This window comes from Bos taurus, chromosome 24, assembly GCF_002263795.3.
Source record: "Bos taurus isolate L1 Dominette 01449 registration number 42190680 breed Hereford chromosome 24, ARS-UCD2.0, whole genome shotgun sequence".
Taxonomy (NCBI): domain Eukaryota; kingdom Metazoa; phylum Chordata; class Mammalia; order Artiodactyla; family Bovidae; genus Bos; species Bos taurus.
The window spans coordinates 20,326,424-20,353,549 of NC_037351.1; the positions used below are offsets into that span (position 1 = coordinate 20,326,424).

Below are 27,126 nucleotides of genomic sequence, written 5' to 3' on the forward strand. Positions count from 1 at the left end.
TGTATATATGTCTCATTCTTACCAAAATAGTGGAAATAACACACAAAACTAGCTCAACCATTATTTCACTTTTTGATACGTACAAAGTCTCTCTCAACTTACCAGGGAGTAAGGAAGGACTGAAAGAGAAATTAGGAGCTGCCCTCGGTTTTCCTTTTCTTCCGTGTCCTCATTTCAGTGTGAGTGGTTGGCTACTACAGGAACGGAACATGAGTAGGAAGTGAAAGGTATGGGTTCCATGGTCACACATGCTTCTTAGAACGCCATCACCACCTCTGTGTATTTGAATGAAATCTGGCTCAGAAAGCACGACCTCTGGGGCCTCGTGTCCTCACTTTCTCAGCTGTAGACATGACAAGCTTGCCTTAAACTCTGCCTCTCCATGTATGCAGGCCCACTGGAATTCTGTTCTCATGGGAATCACAAAGGCTGTAAGTGAAAGAGGTGGTAAGAACAGGGGACTAACACATTGCACGTATCTCCCCTGCTCACACGTACACACCTTTGTCTCACCATACCTTACACAAGTTCAGAGACTAAACTAGGAATTTCAAGGCAGCGGCAGGAGAACATTAAACCAAAGTGAGACCTTCTGAGTGTGGGGCCTTGCATGACTGTACAGATCACACGCACGTGAAGCTGGCCCTGGTGAAGGAGGAAGGGAGCACCCCTGGCAAGAGACTCCAGACAGTATGTTAAGAGGATTACATGGGGGCAAAGCTCACCAGGATGATCGTGTTTTGAAACTAAAGCAATTAAAATGGCAGTAGGCACTTGTATAAATCAATCGCCCAGGAAAAAGAGTCTGTGCTGGAATCAGAATGAGAATATAAGCAGGATGCTTCAGGACACACTGATGTGGCTCAGATTGTGCATGAAGTGCCGCATCGTCGTGCTGCTCACGTCCTGAAGCAGGGAGGTACCCAGGCCAAGGACAGGCACGACAAGGGGCCGCTTGCAGAGGGTAATCCACAGGACACCTCTTGGAGCTGCCCTCCCCAAATGTGGACGTGCATCAGTGTCACTGGAGTTGGGTGCAGAAAACGAGATGTCCAGGTCTCCTCCAGACCTCCAAAATCAAAATTGTGAGGAAAGATTCCAAGCACCAGGACTTTAAATCAGCCACAGTGATGACAATAATGTCACAGACTGTCAAACTTTCTACTTAACAGGTCTCAGTGGTTTTGCTTTCATTGCGTGGAGAACTCAAAATATTTTCAGTCCAGTGAAGCATACACAATGATTGGAACAGAAGAACCAAGGGACCTTTTAGTTTCTGTTTGAAATATATCCATTTTTAAAACTTTTTATCATGGAGAGTTTTAAACATTTACAAAGATAGAATAGTATAATGAATCCCCATCTATCCATCACCTGGTTTCAACAACGACCAACTTAGGATCTATCATATTTTATCTATACCCGTTCTTTACTCCTTTAATTTTTAAATAATTCCATTTTTAACTTAGCTGTTGGTTTTTAAGTTATACTTCTTTGCATTCTGTTTTAGCAGTTGCTCTAGGGATTACAATATTAACTTTTCTGTTCAGTAGACATGTATGTACAGTGTCCCCAGTAGCCACATTTGTGTAGTTAACTCTGCCTCCTTGACTGGAGTTGACAACACTGGGTAAGGACCAGTTGAAACTGGGATGCTATGATGAATTTCCTTCTTTGGCTTAAGCCAACCCAGACTGGATTCTGTCTTTGCCACCAAGCATTCTCTGGTTAACGCATCAGCCTACATTATGGAGTTATTGTGAAGATTAAGTACGCAGGTGAGAACTCAAAGGCTGGTCCGTTCCTCCCTTGTAACGTGACTGTAATCTTTCTAGCCGTTAGCTTTGTACACGAGCCAGGCTCTGCCTACTGCCCCACTCACTTTCCTTCGAAAACACCAGTGTGGTTCCCCCTTCTGTGACTTTACACCTGTGGTTTCTTACCTGCGGTGCTGGCCAGCTGTCTCACGTCTTCCTCCCCAGGTCTAGCTCCAGTCCGCATCCACCTCAGAGCATCAGAGAAGTTGAGTCTGCAAGGAGAGCCCACTCCGGGGGAGCGCTTCACTCCATTAACGTGATCATCCTGCCTTATCTCCTCTGCGTCCTCAGTGGTTGTTGAGACAGAGGGTTACCACTGCGAGCCATGCTGCTTAGTGTGGAGCCACATGAAACAGTAGTAGATTGCACTTAAAGTCAATTAGTTCACCATTTTGTGCTGAATTAGGAGCTGCCACATACTTACATCCAGGATAGACCAACAGAGACAGACCACCCAATAATGAGAAAAAAAAAAAGCTGTGGAAATGCTTAAACATTCATTTAAACTCTCAAAATGCAACCACTGCTGTATTTTAGAGGCAGGACATCCTCATCCAGCTCAGAGACCACCTCTTTCAGAAGACTCTGTCACAGTGAAATCTGCTGCTTATATGCCCATGTCCTGGCATCTGAACTACATCTCCCAGCCTGCCTCTTGCACACAATGGCTGTGACTCGGAAATCTTGTTCATCAGTGTCCCTTGTGGTTTCAGAAGCAGGATCTTTGTGGTTACACATCCTTACATTTCCTACAGCACCCAACACCTGAGCCTTGACCGGTACGCACTCTGGTAAATGCAGCACTTAACCAACAGCCAGCCAATTCATCTCAGATAATATCTATCGAGAGCAGGCCTGAATGCAATAGTGAGGACCATGGTGAAAACGATGCAAGAACTGAAATGGTGCTTTGTAAAGCTTTATCACAGGGTGGATTTGGCTCTTGGAGATGTGTGCTCAGCCATGGCATATATCCCTGGGTCACACACACAGGCCTGATGTGGACTCTGCCGAGGAGATGGTGTGTCATCTGAGTGGGATGTGTTGGAAGAGAAGAGTGTGTATTTGATGGATGGAAGTGAACATCAATCACAGAATTCTCCACCAAGGACAGGGACCCACAAGGCTCAGAATACAATATAGGCAGGCGATGGACATAGCTTCTTAAATAGTATTTAGAACCTTAAGTATTAGACCTTAAGTTATACACAATTTCACATGAAAACCTTTATGTAGGATAAACAGTAACAAGCACATAACAAGATGTGTTCTCTCAGACCTGTGATGTCCAGTACAGTCGTGACTAGCCACTGCTGCTGCTGCTGCTAAGTCGCTTCAGTCGTGTCCGACTCTGTGCGACCCCAGAGATGGCAGTCCACCTGTCCCTGGGATTCTCCAGGCAAGAACACTGGAGTGGGTTGCCATTTCCTTCTCCAATGCATGAAAGTGAAAAGTGAAAGTGAAGTCGCTCAGTCGTGTCCGACTCTAAGCGACCCCATGGACTGCAGCCTACCAGGCTCCTCCATCCATGGGATTTTCCAGGCAGGAGTACTGGAGTAGTGTGACTAGCCACAGATAGCCATTAAACTCTAAATTCAAAATTCTGCTCTTGTCACATTTCAAGTGTTCCATAATCATGTATGTCTAGTGGCTACCATTTGAATAGGTCAGATATAGAATATTTCCATCATCATCAGAAAGTTCTATTGGGCAACCCTGTCTTGGACTATGCATGGCTTGTTTTCACAATTCTCAGAATAACTGCTGCAAAGCCCTTTTGTAACACGCTATATTCAACAAAGAATTTCCCTGGTGGCTCAGTGGTAAAGATTCTGCTTGCAGTGCAGGGGATGCGGGTTCGACCCCTGGGTTGGGAAGATCAAATGGCAACCCATTCCAGTATTCTTGCCTGGAGAATCCCTCGGGCAGAGGAGTCTGATGGACTATATAGTCCATGGGATCGCAAGAGTTGGACACAACTTGGCAATTAAACCACCACCACCACCATATTCAACAAAGAACAGGGACATTTACTCAACTTCAGATACTTTTCTAAGATACAGCATCCTTTAACACTTTAAAGATTCTTTTTACAACCCCTGGCTCACAGGGCAAGCCCGGGATGAGTCAGCATGTCACTGCATACCTTGGAAAAGGGCCTGCTGTCCTGGCTGCAGAGCAGCCTGTGTGGGTTCTGGGCTCTCCCCCACATTGTAGACAAAGGCCCCAAAGCAGCTCAGCCTCTAGGGCTCTACAGTGTCTCCAGCGTGGAAAGCTGAGGGAGGTGAAGGAGCAGGTTCCCTGCATCTTTTTTTTTTTTAATAGTAAAAGATGTTCAACCTGCATCTTAAAGCACTTTGTCTCTTCGGCCCTCCCAGGGAGCAGGTGGGCCCAACTGAGAACACGCTCCTCAGCTTGCAAGTAACCACTCGAGAAGTGACACTTCTCAGATCACCTGCTTTTCCTCTGGGGATCAGTCACCTCCTTTTCTCACAACAGAAAGAGTATCTTGGAGATCCACCAGAGCAGGAACCCAAACAACCCTCAGGACAGTTCCAGGCCAATGGAGGGAGAGACCTCATCCCTCAAGACAAAGCAGTGAAGTGAAGACAAGATTAAGCCTCTGGAGAAACAGCTTACCTTTGCCAAGGCTCCAGTTCCCAACTTGATACTTGTGTTATTTTTAAGTGAGGCCACCCCTTGGGCGAGATGGAGCTCTAGACTGCACTTGAGGGTCTGTGTTTCAATGTCTGGGGACTTCTGAGGCACACCTGCTCCCACAGGTGGCTCAGGACCGTGTCCACCCAGGTTCAAGACAGAGGGTGGGGATTTTATTGATAGAATATATGCTTACTGAATCACTTAATGAGAAACGCTATTTTCCTTTAAACATAAGACTGCTGAGGCCTGAATTACCGTCTTCACAAAGCATGTTTTTGGCCACTGAAAAAACGGGAAATCACCTTCAACATTTTTCTATAAAAACAAGCTTGTAAAGTTTACTTTCACCCAAAGGTGGCGTTCTATTTTCTGATGTTAATTTAGGAAGTTGTTTAAATTTTCATAACCTTTACAAGTTTCAGGACAAGTTTTTCTTCCACAGGGAAATAGACAAGCTTTTTTTCATACCACCTGCTGATGGGCTGCTGGATTAGAACCCATTTTCCTCTAGTGAGATTGCACTTCTGAGGATGGTGTATGCTGGGGAAAAGTGTGTTGTGTTAGTCACTCAGTCATGTCCAACTCTTTGCAACCTCAGGGACTATGAGCCCACCAGGATCTTCTGTCCATGAAAGTGGGTTGCCATTCCCTTCTCCAGGAGATCTTCCCAACCCAGGGATCGAACCTGGGTCTCCTGCATTGCAGGTGGATTCTTTACCATCTGAGCCACAAGGGAAGCCCAAAGATGTGTCTTGTCAGAAGTGGGATTGTCACTTCCAATCTCATAGCTAATCTTCTGAGCTGGGAAGCTCTCTGAGGTTGACTGAATTGCTCTAATTCTGTAGCCAGGTCTACCACTCAGATATGTGTAAAGCTCCAGTCAAAATGACCTCAACCAGCATATCATCAAGAACATCTTATTTCTCAGGGGCTGGATACAGCAGCTCCAAAAGCTTCCCCAGGCAGCCATCTCTTCCTGTACAGCTACCTTTCAGATTCTTACTTGAAACTTGGGGTTTACAAAAATACAATTATTCCACTGTGTACTTGATTCAGACATTTTTTGGGAAGGATAACTGTTTCTGTTTCTTGGCCCACTGCCCTGCCCAGAAGTACCTGACTGTCGCCCAGTGGAACCCCCTCCCACAAAGCAGAGCAGTGTTGAAAGCCCCGCTAGGCAGAAGCTGTCAAGGGGCAAGGAGTCTCTGAAGGGAAGTGAGCTTTCTGGATTTTTTTCTGATAGAGCAAAAGCCCGGGCCTCTGCTTAATCTGGGCCAAGTGAATAGTCCAGGTGCTGCGGGGACCTGTCACAGTCCAAGAAGCCTGCTGCTCACACAGGGACAGAAGGTGTCTGCTTACCTCCTGGGGGATTCATGCCATATCTGTAACGTGCTGTGCTCATCCTCGATGGAGTATCTTTGCTTCCAGTTTTACTGAGATATAATTGACATATAGCCCTGTATATGTTTAAGGTATACAGTCCAATGATTTGACTTACATACATCGTGAAATGATTACACAGTAAGTTTAATCAACACCCATTTCATGTAGATGCAAAATTAAAGAAACAGAAAAAAGTATTTCTGTGATAAGAACATCTAGGATTTACTCTCTAAACAACCTTATATATAACATACAGCAGTGTAAATCATATTTATCATGTACATTACGCCCCTAGTACTTACTTATCTTATAATTGAAACTTTGTACCTTTTGAATGCCTTCATCCAATTCCTCCTCCCCCCACCTGCTGCCTATGGCAACCACAAATCTGACCTCTTTCTCCTAAAGTTTGTTTTTAAGTATAATTGAACTTTGCGTTAGTTCCCAGTATACAATATAGTCATTCAATGTTTCTATACATTTCAAAATATCACCATGTCTAGTTACCATCTGTCACTGTAAAAAAAATATTATGTAATTATTGACTATATTTCATAGCTGTGACTCATTTATTTTATAACTGGAAGTTCGCACCTCGTAATACCTCATAATTTCCCTCTTATTTCTCTCCTTCCCCCAGCCCTCCCCTCAGGCAACCACCTATTTCCTCTATATCTGTGAATCTGTTTTATTATGTTTATTTTCATTTTTAGATTCCATATATAAGTAAAATCATACAGTCTTCGTCATTCTGTAATTTTACTTAACATAATACTCCCTAGTTCCATCCCTGTTGTCACAATGGCAAGATTTCATCTTTTTATGACTCAGACACCACTCAGCATGTGTGCACATAGACATCACACCTTTTTTACTCATTCATCTGTTGATGGGCACTTAGGTTGCTTCCAATTTGGGCTATTATAAATAATGCTGCAATAAACACAGGGGTGCATGTATCTTTTCTGATTAGTGTCTTCGCTTTCTTCAGATGAGTGCCCAGGAGTGGAATCGCTAGATCATATCACCGCTCTAGTTTTAATTGTTTTGCGGGACCCGTATCCTGTCTCCCGCAGCGGCTATACATCAACGTGCATCCCCACCAACAAGGTTTCCCTTTTCTCCACATTTTCCCCAACACTTGTTATTCGTTGTCTTATATTTTATAATAACCATTCTAACAGATATTTCATTGTAGCTTTGATTCGCAGTTCTCTGATGATTAATGATGTTGAGCATCTTTTCAGATGCCTGTTGGCCATCTGTATGTTTTCTTTGGAAAAATATCTATTCATAATCAGTTTTTTTTCCTTACATTGAGTTGTAGATATTCTTTGGATATTCTGGATACTAATCCCTCATCAGATATATTGTTTGCAAATGTCTTCTCCCATGCTGTAAGTGGTCTTTTCATTTTGTGTCTAGTTTCTCTCAATGTGCAAAAGCTTTTTAATTTCATGTAGTCCCATTTGTTGATTTTTTGTTTCCTTTGCCTGAGCAAAATATATATAGCTCTTTGAGCTATATGTCAAAGACCACACCACCTATGTTTTCTTCTAGAAGCTTTGTGGTTTCAGGCCTTAGGTCTAAGTCTTTAATCCACTTTGAGTTTACTTCTGTGTGTGGTGTGACAGTAGAGCAGGTTGGCTCTCTTGCATGCAGCTGTCCATTTATCCAACACTGTTTAAGAGGCTATATCTTCCCCATTGTATACTCTTGCCTCCTTTGTCACAGATTGACAATATAAGTGTGGGTGCATTTGTGGGCTGTCCATTCTGTTCCATTGATCTGTGTGTCTGTTTTGTACTGGTTCCATACTGTTGATGACTGTAGCTTTGCAGTACAGTTTGAAATCAGGGACCATGATGCCTCTAACTTTGTTCTTTCTCATGATCATTTTGGCTATTCAGTATCATTTGTGTCTCCATAAAATTTTAGAATTATTTGTTCTATGACTGTGAAACACAGTATTGGTATTTTGATAGAGATTGCATTGAATCTGTAGATTGCCTGAGTGTAATAGCATAGTTATTTTAATAGTATTCTTCCCATCCATAAGCATGGTATATCATTGTGCACCCTCTCCTCCACCCTAAACTTTCTCAGTAAGTGTATTTTTAAATAGAAAAAAAAAAGAAAACCCTCAAGACTCCAAAGAAACTAAAACACAGGTATCTTTAAAAGAAAAGTATTTGCCTTTCTTTATCAGCAGTTTTGTAATTTCAACCCAGATTAAGAAATAGGCACAAGAATACATATAGTGATGACCAGCACAATTAGCAACATCTCACAGTGCAAAGTACTATTCACTTTAATGCTTCTCAAAAGTCTTTAAGAAACATTTAACGTCTTGAATTAAAAACACCAACAGAGGCAGACAGAATGAATGGCGACAAGGAGAGAGGAAATGAACTACAGAAGAAAATCACTCAGATTCACTAAAAACTACTAAACCAATTCCCAGTAAAAAGAGGCCTTCTTTACCTAGCTGTAACCAAGAAATTAGCTGACTTAGTTTGCTCCCTCTGAGAATATTTTAATCCCTAAAATAAAATTAACATTAGATTTATTCAGTCACTTTCCAAATGTGACCTTTTATTCTACAGCAGTAACTCTCAGCAGAACACCAGGGACCCCTAAAAGGGCATCAAAATACTTGTTCATTAAATGTGTGGAAAAAAATTCATCTTCCTTTTCTTTGCCGATAATGATCCCCAGTGATACAGAAATTCCATGTTCATATTCTAGGCTGAGGCTTTGACAAACCACTAAACCACATGTGGAATATAATACATATTATTTAGAACCATAAGGAAATAAACATTAATACCCTATGTACCTTTTTCAATAAAGTGATTAAATAAACTCAGCTGTCTGAAATACACAGACCTAACTCCTGCAGGTTCTAGGCTCTCTGGGGTACTCACGTATTATTTGACAAATGCCTATTTGAAAGAGCTCCCTGTCTCCCAGAGAGTGAAGACACAGAAGGTTGCGGCGGGGGTGGGGGGGTGTCAAAATCACAAAGGCCAATGGGGTGAATATATTATCTTAGCTCTTCAGACCACATGACTGCATCCTGTCTGTACAGGATACCTGCCCAGATTCAGGAACACAGGGTCACAGAGGTTCTGGAAGTGAGACACTGGTAGAATTGGTGACCTGACCATCTTTTGACACCACCCCCTTGAATACTGGGCTTCCCTGCTGGCTCAGACGGTAAAGAATCTGCCTGCAGTGTGGGAGACCTGGGTTTGATCCCTGGGTTGGGAAGATCCCCTGAAAAAGGAAATGGCAACCCACTCCACTATTCTTGCCTAGAGAATCCCATGGACAGAGGAGCCTGGTGGGCTACAGTTCATGGGGTCGCAAAGAGTCGGACATGACTGAGCCATGGCAATTGTTAACTGTCCCCTGTTTCCAGAGATGGAGGTTCTTCAGAGGGAGCCATGCACCCTGTGAGGGGCCGAAGGTCTCCGTGGAGGGCTTCAGGCCCCTCAGAGTGGCTCTGCGGTTGCAGCCCCGCGCAGCATCTTCCCCTCTAGACGCCTGATGGCTGCGCTTGAGCACCAAGGACAGTACTTCTCATTCTGAAGTTCTCCGCAGACAAAGCTTCAACTTTTCATTTTTCTTTTGGTGACTTGGTAAATTCTTTGAGAATTTTACATTAGAGGCCAGTGAGTGAGTTGCAGAATTTAGATTTGTTCAACACTACTCTAGTTATTGCTTCCGCATCACAAAGGAGCAAAAACAAAGCATGCGGGTAAGGTGATCCATGGGAGGTTATTGCTAACTTGTACTGCCAGGAAGACTGTGCCTAATTAACCTGGAGTTACAAAGAGCACACGTCAGCGTTTCTCACTCAGTTAACAAATAAAAGGAAATTCAAAGGGCTTGGAGGCCATACGGAGTCAGGGTCCTTCTCATGAACCTGAGAAGAGGTTTTGTGGATCCAGAAGGAGCCAAGCCTATGGAGCTATTTAAGGTTCTACGCAGGAGAATAAAGGTTTCCAGTTACGGCATTAAACTCTGTTTATTTAGTATTTGAAACAGGGTGTACATTTATGAATTTATATAAACATTTATTAATAGTACATCTAAAATCCACAATCAGTAAACAATCTGTGCTTTCTGTTTTGGAGTTGACATCTGCATGTTTTGGTGTTGTGGAGGGACCCAGTCTGTGAACCTAATCAAACTGCCTCATGACCATGGTAACCGTGACGGAAGTGATCTGCTCCTGCACAGAAAAAGTGTCACGCTTTGGAACTACTAAGCCAGGTGTCAAGGAAAGAAGAGACACACAGCGGACACGATGAAGAAAGTACCGGAAGGGGACGCTGGGATCCGTGTCACAAGCCAGGCGGTGACACCGAGACACGCGTGCTCCCCCTTCAGAAGCTTCAGGCGTTAGAGTCTCCGCACCTCCCACCGGAGGGGCTCCCCCCAAGCAGGAGCTCTCACTCAGCACAGACATGCTTCTGAGGGCACTGTGGGGGTCACAGCTGCAGCTCCGAGGTGCCCACCAGGCCCAGGGCCCGCGCTTCTTCCGGAGTCAGGCCACTCTTCAGGGTCCTCCGCACTGCCAGGGCCAGAGACGAAGGGGTGAGAAGAGAGGGCAGTGTTAGCAGCCAGGCCCCTTCCCCGAGAAGCCACAGCACTCATGACCCCCAGCCCCACCCTACCCCTGCCAAAGAGCCCTGGCTGACTGGCTGTTTTCAGGGCAGGAAAAAAAAATCTACAGGCTGCCAGAGGCTGCCCTGGAGATGACCCAGGCACCGCCCTGAAGAGTCAGGCAGAGAGGGGACCGCCTAGGCGGAGTGGAGCGGGGAGAGGCCCACCCTGATGAGGTGTCTGAGAAAGGGTGCGAACTACAAAACGCAGGTGGCGTGTTGAGAGTGCAGTCTTTCCCAGCACAAGGAGCAGATCAGAGCTGTTAAGGAATTCCAGAGTACAGGAAAACACACGTTCCAATGATGCAAATAAGGTGAGATGATCCCGCAAATCTGCAGGGACGCACCTCTGCAGAGGCCCCCCCAGCAAGGTATTAATGGAACCCGGCACAAGGGGGGAGTCGTCAGGATGAGCCCCCCACGAGCGCTGTGGCCTTGGTCTCAACTCCTCAAAGAGCCTCTACAGAGAAGAACCACTGACTCCTCGTGGACTCGATGCCAAGGAGCAAACAGCCAAACCTCTGAGTGGGCTTGGTGGATGTTCTCTGTGAGACACACACGGCTCAAGAAGGACCCGTGACCTCTCGCCCTGAGGTTTACAACTGGCGGTCAGAGGAACACTCATATTTCACTGACTGAGAATTGGCTTACATTTGCCTGACATTATGGGGTTTCCATTGTTTAGTGTGATCAGGTTCGGTGTCAAAATAGAGGCTGGATAAGGCTGAAGGATGAGGCAGCTGGCCCTTCCAAGACTGGTCTTTTCATTTGAAAGGTTTCCTAATTACATTTTCCTGAATTGATAAATTGTATTTGGCCTACTCTGTATGGAAGTCATACAGAGTTTGGGATATCTGTTCTATTTTCAGAAGTGATGTGTCATAGATCTACCATCTACTCTAAATCATCAATCAGCTAGAGCCCCCAAGATCACCAGGGAAGGCCTTTGATCAGAATGCAGAGAAAATAAAGCTCACCCTTATTGTTTCCCACTTTCCTTGCCAGATCTAATTCCCCACATTCCCTCCATGACAAGGGGGCCTATGTCCTCTGAGGCCTCCACAGAGGCGAGGTCCCCATCTCAAGTGTCTGCAGAAAACTCCCATATCAATGCCTCCCTGGGCAAAAGCCCACTTAGCCCATGGACAAAGGGCCTGAAAGAGTCAGGTCTCTGGTAGAGCAAACAGCGGCTAATATCTACTAATGAACACTTTTCTCTCCCAGGAATCAGCACTCTGGACAGGAAAGGGAAAGTGTTAGTCGCTAAGTTGTGTTCAACTCTTTGCAATCCTGTGAACTGTAGCCCACCAGGCTCCTCTGTCCATGGGATTCTCCAGGTAAGAATACTGGAGTGCGTAACCATTCCCTTCTCCAGGGGGACCTTCCCCACCCAGGGATCGAACCTGGGTCTCCTGAACTGCAAGCAGATTCTTTACCATCTGAGCCACCAGGGAAGTCTTACTTTGGACAGGGGCCAACACCTAACCCATCAGTCAACAGATACTTCATGGAGAGCCTATTGTTTGCTCAGCTCTTTAACTCAAAGAATGGATACACTTAGGGTTTTTAACAGCAGCACAAAGTTTTGCAGTGAAGAGTACCCTCAGATCAGGCCACCGCACACACTACTGCATTTCCAAGCCCAGCAGGGCCCCAGAGCCCCCTGGCCACAGCTGCTCCTGCACCAGCTCACCCTCCCCCAAGCCCAGACGTCCTGGGCTCCAGACTGAGTATCTAACTCATCCAGACAAAATGCTTGGCTCCTGAGCCTTGGCTGGAGGCAGATTGCATGTAACTGAGTAATGGAATTTGTTCTATGGGGCAGCAATAAAAATACTAGTTTGTAATACCCTTTATGTTCTTTAAACACTCCTTCAAGGGTTTGTTAAAGAAAGAATAATTTTAGTGGCAGAAAACAAGATGAAATATTTCTCATTCTTGACAAGGACGGCTGAGACCTCTTATCCAAGATACAAGCTTCTGCCTGAAGAAGTCCATGCTGCACTAGGAGGGCATCTCACATTTCCTTGGCAACAGGAGGTGGCATGGGCTAGTGACCACTGCTCTGCACAGCTCTGCGCCCTCGTGGATTACATGCTTGGCACAATGACCACACGAGCTGGTGGGCCTTGAAAGATGCCTCTCTTACTTCTGTTCACATGTTAGCCCTAAACTAGAGTGCTCAGTTCATATAAATATTTGAGTAAGGACCCTGGCACCTTAGAGAACAGGCTATACTCTCCTAACAGATATGGGCCTCGGGCCAGCCAATCCGGGAGCAGGCCAGAGAACAGAACAAAGCTTAACGGTGCTGTCCCAGCCTTGCTCCCTCAGCCTCATGGTCTACTCCCACATTTTAATGCTGTAGACCCCTGAGACCCCTCCGGCCCAGGCTTTTCTCTGCTATGGCGAAAAGCCAGTGTAAGTAAAGGTCCCTCTTCTTGCCAGATGAGTCCCTGAAAGGTAGAAATGCAAAGAAAAACTTGCCCCATTTATGGAATCCTACTTACTGTAGGCCTTCCTGACAATTCAGATAAATTCTCCCAGGAATATATTAACCCTGAAGAGGACCTTAAGAATTCAAACACTTTGCTAAAAACTCTAAGTTAATTCACCTTATAGATGTGTAATGCAAGGAACTGAAATCAGCTTGGTACCCCAATTCAAGTCCTACACGGAAAGGGCCCTCACAGTGTCTGTCTACCTGCTCATCAGTTAACTCATTCATTCAACAGGGGTTACAGGAGCCTCCACCTTGAGCCAAGTGTCATCTCAAGGAGGCCAGGAGCTGATGGGGATGTGGAGTGAGGGAAGGGGCACAGGGCAGCACACCCTGCCGGCACAGGGGGTGACTCTCACACAGCAAATTTCCAGAAAGCAAAGAAGGGCTGGGGATGTATGAGAAGGAGGGGATCAGCAGAATATGGGACTCACATAGCAGAAACTAGCCTCCCATCAAACAGGGCATTCTCAAATAGCATGTCTCAAGTGCTGGCGAGCGAGGAAGAAGCCGGGGGGGTGGGTGGGGGATCTGGCTTCCATCTGATAAGATAACATCTGGGCCCCTTTCCACCGCCCCCACTCCTGCTCCCCGCTTGAACGCTCCGGCTGCCTCGGAGCTCCCCGGCTTGTCACATGCCACTGCCTCCCCTCCCCGCAGCTGCTTAACAGAGAACAGACCGTGGAAATGTTTATCCTTGTCTGCCCCGCAGCCCTTCCATAGACAGCCTGGGTCACTCTGCTGGCACCAGCAGCCCCTCGACGCCCCAGGACTTGTGACAGCTCCCGGAACGCCAGCCCTGGGATCCGACCCGGGGCACCTCTGCCGTCAACATGCAGCACAGGGGGGTCTGGGGCTTATGGAAAAATCCTAAGTTTTTCTCTTTTCTTCCCCGCTCCACCCTTGAAAAACACTTTTGTTTTATCCTCCAAAGTGCTCCCAGGTGACTCTCTGTTAAGTTGAATCCGAGAAGAATGATGGTGGTTGCCGTTTCCTGAGCACTACCTCGGATTATTTCACCCTAATTTTGTGGAAACCCTGTGAGATGAGGACAGGGAATGAGCAACAGCAGCATGGAGAGATGGAGACCCTGGCCCCTCGGAGGGTGGGAGAGAAGGACTCGGGCCAAGAAGCTCGAACCAGAGCCCACCCTGGACAGCTGTGCCCTGACAGGCCTGGCAGCCCACGCGCCGACAATTTTTCATTCTGATGGCAGACGGACGGAGTTTTACTCCCATGGGACAGAAAGCCACATGCGTGCTCTTTGGATCACTGACAGATTTTTTTTTTTTCATTTTTTGTCATATAATGCCAAGCGATCTGGAAATAAGTCATTGTTGTTGTTTGTAATCCCTAAGATCCTAAAGACTGCTCTGATGAGTCTCCTGAGAATAGCATGTCCGGGATGACAGGGACTCACATTGGAGCTTGAAGACGTCCTACATGTTTTCGTTTGGGCACTGGGAAGTAACTGGCCCAGCTGCTATCAGAGCTGTTCGTTTATGCAGCCCTTGTTCCTGGAGGGACCTGTCTGTTGAAGGAGAAAAATGATGGGTCCAGTCCTGCCCCTTTGGACTTAAATACCAGGAGCTGTGTGTCATTCTTAGTAATTCAATGCTAGACATTCTGTGGGATTTTTGTGGGTTTTTTTTTTTTTTGGTCAATGTCAATTATTTAACCTTTTAGGTTAATTTCCTTACTTTTGCCCTCCATCTTTTTTTTCACATAAAATCCTGTCCATTAAAAGCAAGCTTCCCCAAATTGACAGCTTTCTACAAAATAACTGGCCGGTACTTTCCGAAAGTGTCAAGGTCACGAATGTCTGCCACAGATCAGAGCAGACTGAGAAGACGACAACCCAACACGGGGCTTGAAGTAGGATCACAGACCAGGAAAGGGCATTGGTGGGAAACTGGTGAAATCTGAGTCAAGACTGCAGTTCAGTTAATAGTTAATTTTTTGACAATCGTCCTACAGTGCGTAGGGTGTTAACACTGAGGGGAGCTGGGTGAAGGATAGAAGGCAACTCTCTGAGCTTACTTTTGAAACTTTTTTGTTAACTCTTAAAATTCTTTCAAAATAAAATCTAAAAAAAAAAAACAAAAACAAAAAACAAAACTTCAAATGACAACAGCAAGGGGCTAAGGTTCCCAAAGCTGGTTGATTTAAACTGGACTTTGCAGACTCAGCCTGGGGCACCAAGAACCAGTGTCTCTGGAAGAGACCCCCGAAGTGCATCCTGACTTCCTGGGAGATTCAGATCCCTGACTTAGGAACAAGAAGGTGGAGGAGTAGGCGGACGTACAGTACCTCTCTCTCCACGGATACATCAGGAATACACCTTCAGACACAGAGATGCGTGCAGAACAGCAGCTGAGAGCGGACAGGAGCACCTGACCAGCGGAAAAGAATATATAGAACCATGCAAAACCTGGTAGGACTAAGGAGCCAGGAGGAAAAAACAGGAGTGTTACTAGCACTGGACCTGCCCTTGGCGGGTGGGGGAACTGAAATTGCCCACATCGGGGCAACTGTCTGAGTCAGGAGGAACATTTAAAGCTGAGAGTGAAACAGCTGACCTGCGGCAGCCTAAATGGAATGAGAATCAGACAGTCCTTGCCGCAGCCATACCTATCCCGGACAGGAACGCTGGTCTCCTGGAAGGCGCAGATCCCTGACTTAAGTCATTGCCATCTGACTGCGATGCAGCAAAGCTGCTCAGGAAGGTGATGGCCTTTGTGGTGACAGGCCTGACCCAGAATTAAGTTCACTCACACTGAGACGGCTCTTAGCAACATTTATGGTTGATGTGTTCAGTCACTAAGTTGTGTCCAACTCTTTGCAACCCAATGGACTGTAGCCCACCAGGCTCCCCTGTCCAAGCAAAAATACTAGAGTGGGTTGCCATTTCCTTCTCCAGGGGATCTTCCCAGATCAGGGATCGAACCCTTGCCTCCTACACTGGCAGGCGGATTCTTTACCACTCAGCCACTGTTGGGAGGCCCAACATTTACGGTATCAGGCACTTTCTACAACCGCTGGTGTGGCCACGGTCGTGGCTGTGCAGAGTCCCTACCCCACTTCCTGCCTACATCTGTAGCTATGTTCACATCCAGCGCTCCTCCACCATCTCTTTGGTTGCTAGCTAGGCACTGAGCAGACAGCAATCAGTGAAAATGCAAAAGCAGACTGCCTTTTATGAGTCACGCAGTGGGGAGGATGGGGGAGAGAGGGCGGAGCCTGGCCAGGGAGAAAAGAAATGAAACAGTTCCTCCATGGCTTTCTGGGCTCAGAGTTTTCAGCATTGTTGCAAGTCCTGGGCATGACTGAAATCCCTTCCCGCTTTTCAGATGAAGCCCAGCTCCTTAGTGCGTATCCGAGACGGCACAACAGTATTAGACACACACCGTGCTGACAGCCCAGGCTTCTGTGCACAGGAGCAAGCCACTGCACCGGAGTCCCGGGGGTAAAAAGAGAGGGACAAAATGGGTCTGGTCCACGGATTACAGCGGATCAAGTGAGGTGGACAGTGGTGCTCGGGGAGTGAGGTGGGTGATGGCAGCAAAGTGATACTGAGGTGGGTGTGTCTTCTGTGCACAAGCTCCTGGGTGACTTCCGCACGCAGCCCTTACACATCTACAGGCAGCTTCGTATTCCTACTGGGACCCTTGGGCACCAGTGTGAAGGGAAGGGGGATGGTGAGACCCCATCACAGGTGGCTCACTTAACCCTCACAACCGTCCCGGGAGGCTGGCATCACCACCCTTACTTGCTGGAAGAAGACAGGCTCAGTGAAGCCAAGCCATTTAAATGGGAGCCAGTCCCCTCTGTGTTATGACTGTGCAGATTCTCAAGCATAGAGATGGATTCCATCTGAACTTGGCAGCAAAGACGATGAACCACTGTCACCTCCTGTCAGTAAGGTGCTTGGCACTTTCCGAAGCCCCCTTCTGAGAACCCTCTGCTTTGCTCCCAGAATAGCTCTCTGACACAGAAAAGACAAAGTCTCATATTCCTCTCTTCCACGGATCCTCTCTTCTCTTGAACCACCACTCTGGGCAAAAGGGTGCCTGCCATTCAGACAAATACGGTGAGGGACACAGAAGCCAGCCCCCTTTTTCAACACGCTAGTTCGCAGTTTGGGAGAGCCAGTCAGTGCAGGGAAACACTTCCAAGCTCTTTCTGCTTTGCCTTTCTAACTCCAAGACTTGAGCTTTCCATTACATCAAAGTCCCAGCAACTCTAGAGCAAGGGGCTGCTTCCGCCCTCATGGGCTTGGGTGCGGGGCCTGTACACCCTGTTTTGGACCTGCCTCCAGGGCTCAGATTGGAGAAGGAAATGGCAACCCACTCCAGTGTTCTTGCCTGGAGAATCCCAGGGACGGGGGACCCTGGTGGGCTGCCGTCTATGGGGTCACACAGAGTCAGACACGACTGAAGTGACTTAGCAGCAGTAGCAGCCAGGGCTCAGGTGATTTGGCGTCTGTTCTGAAAGCACCATCTCACTCCCCAGTCCCCAGACTCTAACTATGCCTCCCAGCTCACCCCTGGCAAACTCCCCCAAAGCCCCTTTCCTGGGTCCGTCCAGCCCTGCCTCCCAGACCCTCCCAATGAAGACCCGGGCTACAAATACCTTCCTCACTTCCCCATCTTCCTTTTCCAGTGCAAAGGGCTGGACACCCACCATAGGCTTAAAGTCGGCCCCAGTGGGTCAGTGAGCAGCTGTCAGCCCCATTCTCTCTGGCTACCCTACTCCTGCAGCCGGGAGTGGGCGCTGATGGAGTGGCACTTCTCCCCAGAGGCCCATCCCTTACATATCGGCTCTCTAAAATGCACTGGCTCGCCACCAGGTTTAGGAGACTTTAGCTCCTTCTCAGACTTATTCTATTTATCTTTTTGTCCTCTGGCCTGGGTGGGTGCCCTTAGCTGTCTTCAGAGGGGCAATCAGTCCAGCTTTAATGAGCTGGAAATATATTTAGGCTTTGAGTAAATAGTAATGATGTTGAGAAGACAAAAGTTTGATTGAGAAACTCTGGTCCTTTTACTAACATCTTATTCTACTGTATTCTAAGAGCATTCATTTTAACGCCTCTGGCTCTTTCCATTGTTAGCCCTATAAAAGAATATAAAATTTGTAAGTAGGGAAGAACTATGTAGTAACATGCAGGGAAATTTTTCTTAATGGGATTAGTGGGAAAATTTCTGGACATTTTCAAACACCACTTTGGAAAATTACAATTAACCTGAGTACTGATCAGAACTTTGGCCACTTCATGCAAAGAGTTGACTCGTTGGAAAAGACTCTGATGCTGGGAGGGATTGGGGGCAGGAGGAAAAGGAGATGACAGAGGATGAGATGGCTGGATGGCATCACCGACTCAATGGACGTGAGTTTGAGTGAACTCCGGGAGATGATGATGGACAGGGAGGCCTGGCGTGCTGAGATTCATGGGGTCGCAAAGAGTCAGACATGACTGAGCGACTGAACTGAACTGATCAGATCCAGCACTCAATCTAATATTTTGTGAGGCATAGCTACCATTTTCCTAAAACAGGGTCAATAATTTTTCAGATTTGTTCAGCCTCCTTCTCCATGTAATTCTGTAACGTGATGGCATGGCAACGTCCCTCAATATGTCGTAAAAAAAGATCTTTGTTATATCGAATCAACATGAACATGTCACATGCCCTTCAAGAGGAATGGTGAAGCTTTGTAAGAGGTGGAATGAGAGTCCAGTCATTAAATCAAGTTAGAGTTCAGTGTTCCTTTCCCAGCAGCCCCTAGAATCAGACTTCTGGCCCCTCACACTGAAACACCATTCTTGTAAAGATGACCTAGCTTATATTCCTAAGACATTGGTGGATTGCTTGTAGGTCATGTCGAAGTGATCGCACTTTTATAGAAACATAGCCCTGAGCCCAATACTCCATGTTGACATCACAGGTGGGGCCCAGACTCCTCCTCGGAGAGAAACAGCAGGAGAGGGGGCATCCAGCCTCTCTCAGTGGGACAAGACCTGGGCTCCTCTGGGAAAGAGTAAAAGGCAAACCATGAGCCCCTAGTGCCCCCTCTGCTGTGACAGGCCAGGCTAACGGTGACATGCAGACGGCCACCAGGGCAGAGACCCTCTTCCGAAGATAAGTCCCAGAGAAAAGAACACAAGGGCCCTTTTCCTCCCCAGACCCCGAGCCTGTTCCGCAGAATCACAGTGGGAAGGAGACCTCAGATGCCCATCAGCTTTAAGGTTTCCACGGGAAGACCAACATTTGGGAGGCCTAAGAGAAAAAATAGCCTGGAGACAAAGTGTGTGTGTGTGTGTGTGTGTGTGTGTGTGTGTGTCTCTGTGTGTGTGTGTGTGTCTGTGTGTGTGTGTGCTCAGTCGTGTCTCTGTGTGACTCCATGGACTGTATAGCCCACTAGGCACCTCTGTCCATGGAATTTTCCAGGCAAGAATACCAGAGTGGGTTGCCATTTCCTGCCCGGACACAGTATGGGGTTGGTCAAAAAGTTCATTCGGACTTTTCCATAAGATGTAATGAAAAAACCCAAATTAACTTTTTGGCCAGACGGATACCTCCCCTGATATGATGAAAAGAAAAACCAAAAGAAGAAAACAAAGGGCTTGGAGAATGCTCTCCTCGGTCACCTGCACCAGCTGATTCGAGAGCCTTGGCTAGATTCTGGGGGAGCATTTGAGGTGCATTTGTGTTGACATTTTACAGGCTAGACATCAACTGCACAATTCAAAACACTTTACTTATTGAGACCCTGATGGTACCAGCTGGGAAAACAGCAGAACAGAGCCTGGGAACTTCGGAATCCATTACAGTGCCCTGGGTGTGTTCCAACTGGCCGCATATTTCAGGCTTTAAGCAGGACTCTTGGCAGGGGTAAGCCTGGCCACCAGCATCAAACATGAAAGCAAAAGTTTAAGTATCTACGAGGAGTCTTGAGTGGCTTGCAGGTCATAAATTTCTAGGTTATGGGCTGGATTCAGTTTGGTTTCCTGCAACAGCTGGACTGTTATTGTCTTTAGCTAAATGAGTTATAGCCCAAATATGTTGGTTATTCATTTATCCACTTGCCTCATCGCCACCATTAAACAATCAAATCTGATGCAGCATTGTTCCAGGGTGAGGCCCCAAGCTGAACTTCATGTCAATTTTGCAAATTGGTTTTTTCTCGTTCCTTTAACTTCTTGTGAAAAGCTGGAGTTTACATCCCTTTATAAAGAATCAGAGTAACTTCCCCATCTCAAATTTCTGTGTATGGTGCCATCACTAATAAACGAAACCTGTCACAGATAAACACTTACATACATGCAGAGCTGTATTTGTTGTAGCAACTGCATCACGGGACAAAATATGTTTGGCTAAATAAAAAGAATATAGGGCTGTTTTGCATAAGATTGGAATGGAAACGATACCACAGGAAATTATTTTATGTCAACCACAAAAACAGGCAAAATATCTCTCTGGCCAGACTGAAGAGGAAAATTAATTATGACTGTGTTATTGTTCCCACTGACATTATGTGTCTCTCTAAGAATCTGGCGGGAAGGCAGGGCCAACACTCTTTGCCAACACAGACGTACAACCTATAGGAGGAGGACACGGCCGGGGACTCCAGGGACTGGCCAGGCCCCTGTCTCATGCAGTCTCCTTCTCTGAGATCCCTGGCCCAACCCTGCCCATCTTCTGGAGGGCAATCCCTGGCCTGGTATCCTTTCTTTACTCCGCCCCCATGGTCGACTCCCCACAAAGTGCTTTCCCTAGCTCTTCCCGATGGAGACTTTGCACTGAAGTTGTCTACTGGTACATGGTTTCTTCCATTTGGTTACTGGTTTAGTTAAGTAAATAAGAGAATGGTAATAAAGGACAAGGGCTTCCTTGGTGGCTCAGACGGTAAAGAATCTGCCTGCAATGCATTAGACCTGAGTTCGATCCCTGTGTTGGGAAGATCCCCTGGAGAAGGGAACGGCAACCCACTCCAGCATTCTGGCCTGGAGAATTCCATGGACAGAGGAGCCTGGCGGGCTACAGTCAATGGGGTCACAAAGAGTCAGAATGAGACATGACTGAGCAACTTGCACTTTCAATAAAGGACAGATACTGAGGATAATCTACTTAAGACCCCAAAAACCTTTCATAAATTTAATTTTTTTAAAAAAGCTATTTAAGAAAAAGATTTCTGATTATGAAAACAGCAAGAGAAAAATATGCAAATGATGTAGATAAGCCATACGTAACAGAAGAGACACAAACCACAAGAGGCTAGACCTTCCCAGTATGCAGAAAGAAAGTGAGTCAAAACATAAAGAATGCTATTCACACTCTTCAGAAAAGGCACATGCTGGCCTGGCCTGGAGCACACAGTGTGGAGAGAGTAAGGGTGAGCTTCTGGAGAAGAGTCTGCCCCCCAAGACGTGCACATCTGGGGACCCTGCAATTCCGTCTTGGCCTCGTATCCCAGGGCCACCTCCGCCTTACTGTGCTCAGGTCCCCTGGGGATCTTGTTAAATGCAGGTTCTGAATCAGCTGCCCTGGAGAGGTCCCTGTGAACGTGTGTTTCTAACCAGCCTCCAAGAGATGCTCATGTTGTCTGAGGAACAACTTTAAGTCGCAAGCCCCTAGTCAAGTTTTCACATGGGAGCACCAGGAGGATGGCAAAGCAGTGCCAGGAAATGTTGGAAAACGTAAAGACAGCGATGTTGGAGCCCACAAACATATTCTTCCAGATGTAAAAAGTCCCCCTGAACGATACGTTTCTATTTTAAAAATGGAGGGAGTGCGGCAGAGGCCGCACAGAGTGGAACAAGAGTCCTTCCAGTGACACCAACCACCCGGGGGCGCGGGGAGGACCCCACCGCACAGGCTCTCCGGTGGTCGGCTTGAGTCTGGCCTAGACACCGGGGGTTTTTAAAGCTCTGCAGAAGGTTCTACTGTGCACCCACGGTTGAGAACCACAACTCAAGAAGGTACTTGAAGCGTGTACCATCAGGATGGACCTCCTCTAAGGAGTGTGGCAAAACCAGCCTCCTATCTCACCGACTGAGAACCACAGCCCCCAACCCCCAAGTTCTGTAATTTGAGAGGCTCTGCTTCTCCCTGCAAGTGGTGTTGAGTGGAACCTACTTTTTCTGGAGAAAATGTCCCCTAGAATCTAAAGGCAATGATATAAAAGGGGCAGGGTCTGAGAGTCTGTGGCAATTCGGTTTAGTATTCTTTACCCTGGAAACATGCATGACAACGGGACAAACAGAACCAGGGCGTCCACAGTATGCAGCCCAAAATGCAGCCACCCCCCATGAGTGCAGGGTGGCACTGCATGGGGGGGCTCTGAGTTTGAGTTCTTACTGAACTCTTGACTCCTGAGAGGCACTCTCTTTTCACTCTGGAAGCTAAGACAAGGGGAGGCAAACAGGCATCCTTTTTATGAAACATCAGAAATCCCTGTCCTAGTCAGCATTCCTGGAGGCTGAGCTGGTGGAGACTCAAGCTGTCTCTTGAGTGACCAGTAGCAGGCCAAGGCTTGGGGCGGTAAGCTCTCTTCTGAAACACAGGAGGACCATGGCCATGTCAAAGGATTCAGAGAACCTGCTTCTTGAAGTGAGCCGTCCCTGTGAGACTCAGCTTGGTGCCCACGGAGGCGGCTCCACACCTGTCATTCAGTGGGTAGGAGCAGGTAACAGGGAGCAGGAAATATCCTCTATTTGGCAGGCAATTGAAAAAAAAAGCCTGATCAACGTAGGCTAACATGAGTGATCTTAAGCATCCTAATGACCGTAAAATCACCTGCCACCTCTGGGCTCACCTTCAGCATGTTCACGGGCAGCAGTGAACCACTGGGGAATAGTCTCCAGCCCAGAAAGTGGTCCCTGATGCTGGGCGAGGGGAAGAAATAGGGCCCCAGCAAAGCCCTCAGGGCAGTACTTGGCAACTGGCCCAGTGTATCCATCCCTGCACACCAAAGACACTGAAATGTCTTTCAGTGTCCCCTTTCAGACCTTCCTGGGGACAACGTGTGAACCAGGGGAGGCCTGACCAGACATGGCGAATACCGTGGACAGGCGGCTGCGGCACACCTCCTTCCCCAGTGGCCAGTGCTGACGGTCCACCACAAAATCCTTTCGTTGAAGACCACACGTGGGCCCTCCGGGCACCACGGACAATTCACTAAATCCCACCTCTGAGTCATAGGGTCATAGAGAGCCAGGAGGCAGCTCCCAGGAGGCCGAGTCTGGCGACCTAACTCCGAGGCACTTACGAGACTTCCGGTTGGCGCGGGAACGCTTCCTCTCCCGCGGCACCACTCGCTGACTGGGCACTTGGGTGGCCGACTTGACGATGCGGTCCATGATCTCATCAGCTGCATCATCCGTGACATTAGGCGAGTCATCCATGCCCATAGTCCAGGAACTAGCGGATCCTGAAGAATCAAACAACCAGAGAGCACGAGGTACTCAGAGAGGAGAACACAGCAAAGCCCGTCAGCAACAGAGCCCAGTGGAGCCGAGTCAGGGCGGAACCTGGCGGATACAGGGAGCTCACCCGTCCCCACTGCAGGGGCACCGCAGTGACCTGGGACCGTCACCCTCCGGGCTCTGGCCTCCCAAGAACCCACGCCAGTGGCACGTTATGCCATACTCTGTCACACAGCTGTGTCCCCATCTCTCACTGTTCTGGGTATGTCTCCACCTGCCAGGTCCTGTGGTCATGGGGGTGGGGGGAGGGTAGACTCCCGATGCGACATGGTGCCCTACACATCACAGATACCCAGTGATGCACTCCGGAAATGTCCGGAGATGTTTGTTACGTTTCAGCTGTCTATCTCTGGTTGAGTGTGCCTAGTGTATGTCAGGAGAAGGCAATGGCAACCCACTTCAGTACTCTTGCCTGGCAAATCCCATGGATGGAGGAGCCTTGTAGGGGGCAGTCCATGGGGTCGCTAGGAGTCAGACATGACTGAGCAACTTCACTTTGAATTTTCACTTTCATGCACTGGAGGAGGAAATGGCAACCCACTCCAGTGTTCTTGCCTGGAGAATCCCAGGGATGGGGGAGCCTGGTGGGCTGCCGTCTATGGGGTCGCACAGAGTCAGACACGACTGAAGTGACTTAGCAGCAGCAGCAGCAGCAGTGTACGTCAACTAACCCTAACTTCTCATTCAGTTAAATAAAAGTCAATGGATTTTGTAACATATGGGTTCATCTTTTTTTTTTTTTTTTTTTGGATTACTTAGCCTTTAAAAATCATAACAGGATTGCCCTCTCCCATTAGGAAAGCGGAGATAACACATATTGTCTACTTTTCAAAATTTATTTGGTTGCACCAGGCTTTAGTTGCAGCACGAGAGATCTAGTTTTCTGACCAGGGATCGAACCCGGGCCCCCTGCATTGGGAGTGCAGAGTCCTAACCAACTTCTTTAACTACCAAGGAAGTTCCCAAACAACATTTTCTTTGGTACATTTATCTGCTTCCTGGCCAGAAAAAAAAAAATGTGTTTATAGCTATATGTTAGGACAGGCCCAGTCTGACATGAAAGCACCTGCCTCTAGACCAGCAAGAAGAAAGTACCACAAAAACATAGGTTCTCAAATCATATTAAACACTTAGAAACGAATGCTATTTTGATTCATTAAAAATGAACTTTGTGACTCATCAACTTCTTTGTGAAATCTCTTCTCTAAGATGGGAAATATGCTTCTGTAAGAAAAATAAATGTACAATGTGCTCAATATTGTGAATTTCCTCTGCTTACACTTCTCTTCATAATAAAGAGCCTGCAAGTGAGTGTTCTCAGACTCTGTGTTTGTGGAACACAGGTACCCTGATCTTGACCAAGATCCAGTTAAAGCTGAAGAATAGTCAGCTTTTCTCAAACTACAGGGAAAAAATGTTAGTAAATATTTATCTTAAATTTTGAGTTCTATACTAATTTTTCAAAACTTTGGTATTTGGATATTAATGGAAATTGTAGGGAACTGTTGATCACAGCTCAATAGACTGTACATTTTATAGACTGAAAATATGTAATATTCTATAATTTAGTCATAATTTCTGCTAGTAAAATTCAGATGACTAAATTAAACACACAAATAATTCGTACTTTGCAAACGAGAACCAGGATTCCAGTGTTTGACCACTTGCATGTATTTGAGAACTGAGGCCATAGGACAATGATGTTTTCCGCGAACAAGGCTTTTGTTGTGGTCATTTTAAAAAAGTGCTTTGTTTTACGAGTAAGAGCATACTTACAACATTGGGATTTAGAAAATCAGGACATTTTTACTTTTTCTGCTTATACCTAATGGCAACTGATCTACTTGTTTCCATCGGAAGGTTAGTGTTTTCAGCATCATAAAACCCTCTAAAAATATGTTCTTCTCAGAAATTAATTTTTGAAATTGATAAATTTTTCTGTATTCTCAGGCTGGTCTAGGTGTTCTAATCAAAGGCAAGAGTCCTCACGGCAGCAGAGCTCTCAGACGGGGCTCAGCAGAGCCTCTAAACCACAGCCCTCCTCACAACAAAGCCATCAACAGAACAATTGCATTTTACCCAGCAATTTCCTTTTTTCCCTTTTCTCTATTGATTTAAAATTCAGTGCCCCATTTTGAAATGCCAAGCTACCCTTCCCCAAACACACAAAGCTCAGGCAATTGTCTTTGCTCATAATGCAATATAACTAACTGGCTCCTGAAATGAGCCGGAAATGAAGGCATCATCTGATCTTTCCACTGAGAACTACCTATATGTCCATCTTACACGCTCTTGGGGAACTGCTTGCACCGTGACATGTCAGGAGATGCCCACAAGGAGTATGTGGCCATCTGTCCAGGACCATCAGACTCAGTTCTGTGATGCTATCATTCTCTCATGACCTCAGTCTCGGTTCTGCTTCCTCGTCTCCTCTCCTCTTGGTTACTTTCCTCACTGCCCGATTCCCAGTGAAGCCCGTTCTTGGTTGTGTACATGCTTCCCTTTCTGGGACTTGTGCACACACATACAGCCACAGGAGAACACCGCCCATACCTTAGACTCCAAGGGGGCTCCCCAGGGTCTCCCAGGTGCTAGCCAGACATTGATATATACTGAGATGTCTGTGTAACTTATCATATATAATATATGCAAATAGAGAAAGATATGGTGGAGCAGATAAAACATTACAGACCATGATAGTACCATGTCATTTTAATTGGACTTCATTTTTTTAAAAATATGCAAATTGTAGTTTGAAAAAACACACTGCAACTAATTTTTCCCTTAAAAATCTAACAAAGAAATGGTCTAAAATGAAAAAAATTATATCCAAATAGATATTATATCACTGTAATAAACATCTACCTACATTTCTAAAAGAGTTTCCCTGGGTATAGATTTATAACGGGTTAGAAACTTCTTTTTTTCTTCGGCAGTTTTAAAGCTGCCATTCCACTTTCTTCTGACTTTCATAGTTTCAGCTAACAGTGAGTTATCATTCTTACTGTTGCTTCTCAGAGAGCACACTCTTCGCTCTGGCTGTTTTGAAGATGCTATCTTTCTCTTTGGGTCTTGGAAGTTTGTCTGTGTATGCCTAGGTAGGGTTTTCTTAGTATTTCCTCTCCTTGGATTTGTTGTTTTCCTCTTTAAGTATTTGTCTTTGCTTTGTGGCATGCTGACTTCCCCTGTCGCACAGCATGAGCTCTACAGCACAGGGCTCAGTACTTGCGGCACACAGGCTCCCCCCGTTGTGGTGCAAGGGCTGCTCCGAGGCAGGTGGGATCTCAGTTCCTTGACCAGGTATCTAACCCATGCCCCCTGCATTGGAAGGCGGATCCTTAACCACTGGACCACCCTCCCTGGCCTTGCCACCTCTCTAAAATATGTGGATTGCTATCTATCATGAGCCTTTGGAAAATTCTCACCCATTATTTCAATTATTACTTCTTACCATTTTTTCTTTCTGATATTCCAGTTACACATATGTTAGACCATTTGACTGTGTCCCACCTATCTCTTCTGGTAAAGAATCTGCCTGAAATGCAGGAGATCTGGGTTAGATCCCTGGGTCAGGAAGATTCCCTAAAGAAGGGAATGGGTACCCACTCC

The 27,126-nt window shown here is 46.6% G+C and overlaps 1 protein-coding gene across 10 annotated transcripts in view; it reads right to left on the bottom strand.

The window, feature by feature from the left end:
* Positions 1 to 9,875: 9,875 nt before the first annotated feature.
* FHOD3 (formin homology 2 domain containing 3) overlaps positions 9,876 to 27,126 on the bottom strand; it is a 521,883-nt gene continuing 504,632 nt past the window's right edge. For all 10 annotated transcript variants that reach the window (NM_001191215.1, XM_010818738.4, XM_005224047.4 and 7 more), the window contains 2 exons: positions 23,301 to 23,462; positions 9,876 to 10,443 (listed from right to left, as the gene is read on the bottom strand). In NM_001191215.1, coding sequence (NP_001178144.1) covers positions 10,361 to 10,443; positions 23,301 to 23,462 — 245 coding nt within the window. In that variant the 3' untranslated portion in view covers positions 9,876 to 10,360. The remainder of the gene's footprint in view (positions 10,444 to 23,300; positions 23,463 to 27,126) is intronic.